The sequence below is a fragment of the Delphinus delphis genome, chromosome 10 (assembly GCF_949987515.2).
Source record: "Delphinus delphis chromosome 10, mDelDel1.2, whole genome shotgun sequence".
NCBI lineage: Eukaryota > Metazoa > Chordata > Mammalia > Artiodactyla > Delphinidae > Delphinus > Delphinus delphis.
The window spans coordinates 10,935,923-10,940,100 of NC_082692.2; the positions used below are offsets into that span (position 1 = coordinate 10,935,923).

General features: G+C 40.2%; 1 protein-coding gene across 1 annotated transcript; it reads right to left on the reverse strand.

Moving 5' to 3' along the window:
- Positions 1–2,425: 2,425 nt before the first annotated feature.
- On the reverse strand, positions 2,426–3,310 carry LOC132431810 (F-actin-capping protein subunit alpha-1-like). The gene has a single exon (XM_060021583.1). The coding sequence runs from the start codon at positions 3,308–3,310 to the stop codon at positions 2,426–2,428; it is 885 nt and encodes a 294-aa protein (XP_059877566.1).
- Between the last annotated feature and the right edge of the window lie 868 nt (positions 3,311–4,178).

Genomic DNA, 4,178 nt, shown 5'->3' on the forward strand with positions numbered 1-4,178 from the left:
TTCTGGGCAGCCCTTCATTCTTTTCATCACTTGGGGCCAGCTTCTTTCCTAGCTGAAGGGGTAGCAGGACTGCAGCAAAGGGTGGAAGGCCAGGCAAGTTTTGCAAATTACAAGGGATTCCTTGAGACAGAAGCATGCTTCTGACAAATATCTATCTCCCCCAGAGATTGGAGGGGAGAGGAGTGAAAGAAGAGGGAGGGAGCATGGAGGAAGGGAAGGTGATCCTCTCCAAATCGATTAGGAATGAATGTAAGACTTGTTCCCAAATTGAAATAACTATCTACTAAAGGCAGGTTTCCTTAGAGCCACCCTTAGATGCTCACGACCTTCAGCTGTTTAAAACTCCTTTCCCCTTCTCCCTCTAGTCTGCCTGGGTCTCTCTCCTCCCTCCACCTCACCTCGTCCCCGTTCCTCCTCCTTCCTTTCCTCTCTCCCTCATACCGTGTTACCATTATTGTCAGCAGAACGAGCTGCATGCATGCCAAATCAGGTCATTCACAAATATAGAGCAAACGTCTGTCACTGCAGATTTACCATGACTAAATGACTAAAGCACGGCCCTTCTGTCTGTGAAAAGTGTGCCCATTAGTTACGTGGCATCATAGCCTGCATAGCCTTTTAACCCTCTACCTTAGCTTCGCGGAGGTGAGCATTCCTCCAATACACATCCGTTTGACTGTCTCTGAATGATTTATTGTGGCGGCGTGTCTAAAGAGAAGACAAAATCAGCCTTTGCATTTAACCCTCCCCCCCAGCACACATGCAAAGCCATTTTCTGGAGTTGAGGGCTTAACTGTAAATATTTGTTCTGGCTGAAACCTGCTAGAGAATATTTACCTAAAATGAGATAACTAACAACACTCCATTAAAGAAAATGAGCATGAACTGACACAACTTTTCAAGAAAAATTGCTAACGAAACATTAACCTCAATTTACGTTATTTAGAATTCTCTTTTAGTTTTATTTTTTATTATTTTTTTTAAAGAACAAAACAGGTGTATTTCTTTTTCACTACCTGATACAGAGGATCGTGTGGTATGGATGGATAGTATGAGTGACAAATAATACAAGTATATTTTACTTGAAATAAGCAAAAATGCTTACATAGCTCAACGGGTCACTTGGAAATAAGCTTGCTTGACTGTATTACCAAGCCAAAACGAAGCTGAAACACAGACTCTTCTTTGACATGTGTTTGGAGGAAGACACTACTTGGTTTTTAAAAAAACTGACCTTCTCTTAAGGCCTGGTCATCGAAGTATAAACAATGTAAATGAATCCGCCATTACCAATTGTCCTGTCGTATCTATGTTACCTGTGCATTCTGAGATCACACCTGTACCTGCTGATAAACCTGGGAAGGGTTGCTCTAAACATTTGAGTTGGCAGGCAGGACTGGGAAGACTAATTTGGAAAAAGTTTTACATCCTATTTAGAACAAATCACTAGTCTTCCCTCAAATAACAGGTTGTAATAGAAAGATACTGTCTGACTATGACTGTTAACTACGTTAACACACATGGCTGTTTGATTCATTCGCTTATAGTACAATCCTGCCATAAAGTATTAAAGCACAGGGTAACTATCATTCCTTCAACATCTGCATTTTTTCAAGTTTTATACTCTACTATATCCCTAGTATGTCAGCAGTTTTTGAATATTACAAAAATAATAATAAATGGGTAAAACTCTTCTAAAAATGCACATGTCTATCACTATAATGGTACTAGATGGGAAGGAGACGATGAGGGAAGGGAAAACAGCAAACACATTCATTTGTAGGGAATGTGGTCCAAGTCTTTGGATTTAAAAATAACTTCCCCAGAGAAGCTGGCTATAATGGAATTTCCAGAAAACTTCCTTTGCCTCCAAAAAGGACCTGAAAAGCCCCAATCCAAACGTTTGAAACTATAGTTATGAGATGTTATAAATGATGATCAAAGCGATCGGAGGGAGAAGGATGAATGTGTCTTCCATTCAGCTATAGTTTGTAGCATAGCCTCTTTAGCTGTTGGTTGATCAGTAAAAACCAGTGAGGTGCCAGAAGTGCTGTGAAGGATGGGGTAGAAAAGCACTGAACACATTACCTGTCTGTGTCAGTAACAGGGCTTCATGGCTAGGAAAATTTTCTAAGTAGAAAAATGACTCCAGGATAGATATCTCTCTCCATCATTAAATGTGGTAGAATTAAAAAAAAAAAAAAGATTTACAAGTAGATATAGTGAAAACAGAAAATTACAAGGCAGAAAACACAAAAGAATCTAGACAATGCTATAAGTTCAACAGTATTCCATGAGACTAGAAAACCTGTTAACTTTGAAAGCCCTAGAAAAGTATCCCTCTTGTTGATAAATCACTTATTTATCATATGACCACACATTGACTCCTTTCTTTCCATGTACTGAAGAATCCTATATTCAGCCTTTAAGCATTCTGCATTTCTTTGCCAATCTTGTAGCTGAGTATCTTGTTCCAGTTGATTTTGGTGCAGGTAACTGGAAGTTGATGGCACAAGGCCTTGAACGTGGTGTCTGAGATTGTTTGATAGTTTTCACTAATTGCTGTCTGATACTCATTTTCTGCATGCTCTATGATTTTAATAAACTCCTTGGCAGTTTGGACTTCATTCAAAACAGTGACTGAATCCTGTACATCTTTATGACTAACCAACTGAACACTGCCATCTTCATAACAGTGAACCTGTATCTTAAGTCCTCCAACCACTTGGGCTGTAGAGGGTGTGATGGTGAACTTCCATTCTGATCTCCAACGACCATACCAGAAGTTTTTAGGCTGAAACTGGTGGTTTTCAATACATATGGCATACATGGATGCCATTTCTTCAATAACGGTCTGTTGCCCATCTATAGTTTTAGCATAAACAGTACAGAAGCCGTTGGAATAATGATCTTTCACATAGGCCCTTAAAGCACTGTCACAGGATTCTCTCCAAGAATTCAGACCTCCATCTACTTCCTCTGGCTGAGAGTCACTTGCTTCCCTCCGTAAGTGATCAAACTTAAAGGAAATTTTGTTTCTTGGATCTAAAAATCTGCTATTACCCAGGTCACCATGTTCTGTAATTAAGAACTGATCTTCATATCCTTCTATCTTCACAGGCATGAATTGACCCATGTTATACTGGGCATATACATGTGCTGCCCCTTCCCTGGGGAGACCGTCATTATTAAGTAGTAGCCGGACATCGTTGAACACTTCATTAAATTCCGCTGGGGGTGCATGAGTGATGAATTTAGCAGCTATGCATACCTTCTCCTCATCCCACACCCAATCCTCCAAGTCGGCCATCTTGGGCTGCTCTCTAGATGTTTTAAATTCATCATGTACTTTTACTTTGTAAAAACCAGATCAGGGGCTTCCCTGGTGGCACAGTGGTTGAGAGTCCGCCTGCCGATGCAGGGGACACGGGTTCGTGCCCCGGTCCGGGAAGATCCCACATGCCGCGGAGCGGCTAGGCCCATGAGCCATGGCCGCTGAGCCTGCGCGTCCGGAGGCTGTGCTCCGCAACGGGAGAGGCCACAGCAGTGAGAGGCCCACGTACCGCAAAAAACAAAGAACAAAAAAACCCCAGATCAATTCTCCTTTCAATCTGATATTAAAATATATCCGATGATAACTGAGAGAAAGAAAAAGTGAGAAGAAAATAATAGTGATTTCTAAAGGAGGATAAAATGAATTTTTGAAATACCTATTTATCTTTAAAATAGTCTTGTTTTCGAATGGTTTAGCCCATGTTAAAGCACAAGTCCACCCTGAGTTTTATAGATAACTAAAGCAAAGCCCAAAGATACATACGTATGAATGAGAAAATTGGTAATGAAGAATATAATTCAACACTGAACACAAAAATTCCAAAAAGCTAGAGTCTTTTTCTGTTTTAGTTTCTGCAGAACAGTCCACGGAAATTTTAAAAGACCTCTAAAACCTAGTAAGAAGAACATAAAAAAAGCACAAACTACTATCCATACAACTTGTTTCCATTTTGATCGTTAGGCTGGGTCTATTTTCATTGAGAATTTTTATTTTTTAAAAATGTAAAGGCAGCAGAAACCACAAATGTTAAAATGAGAAAATCAGACCTGTTCTCACTGCCCCCAAATAACTACATTACCCTATTGACCCCAGTCGTAAATGCCTTGCCAGTTAAGTATTACAC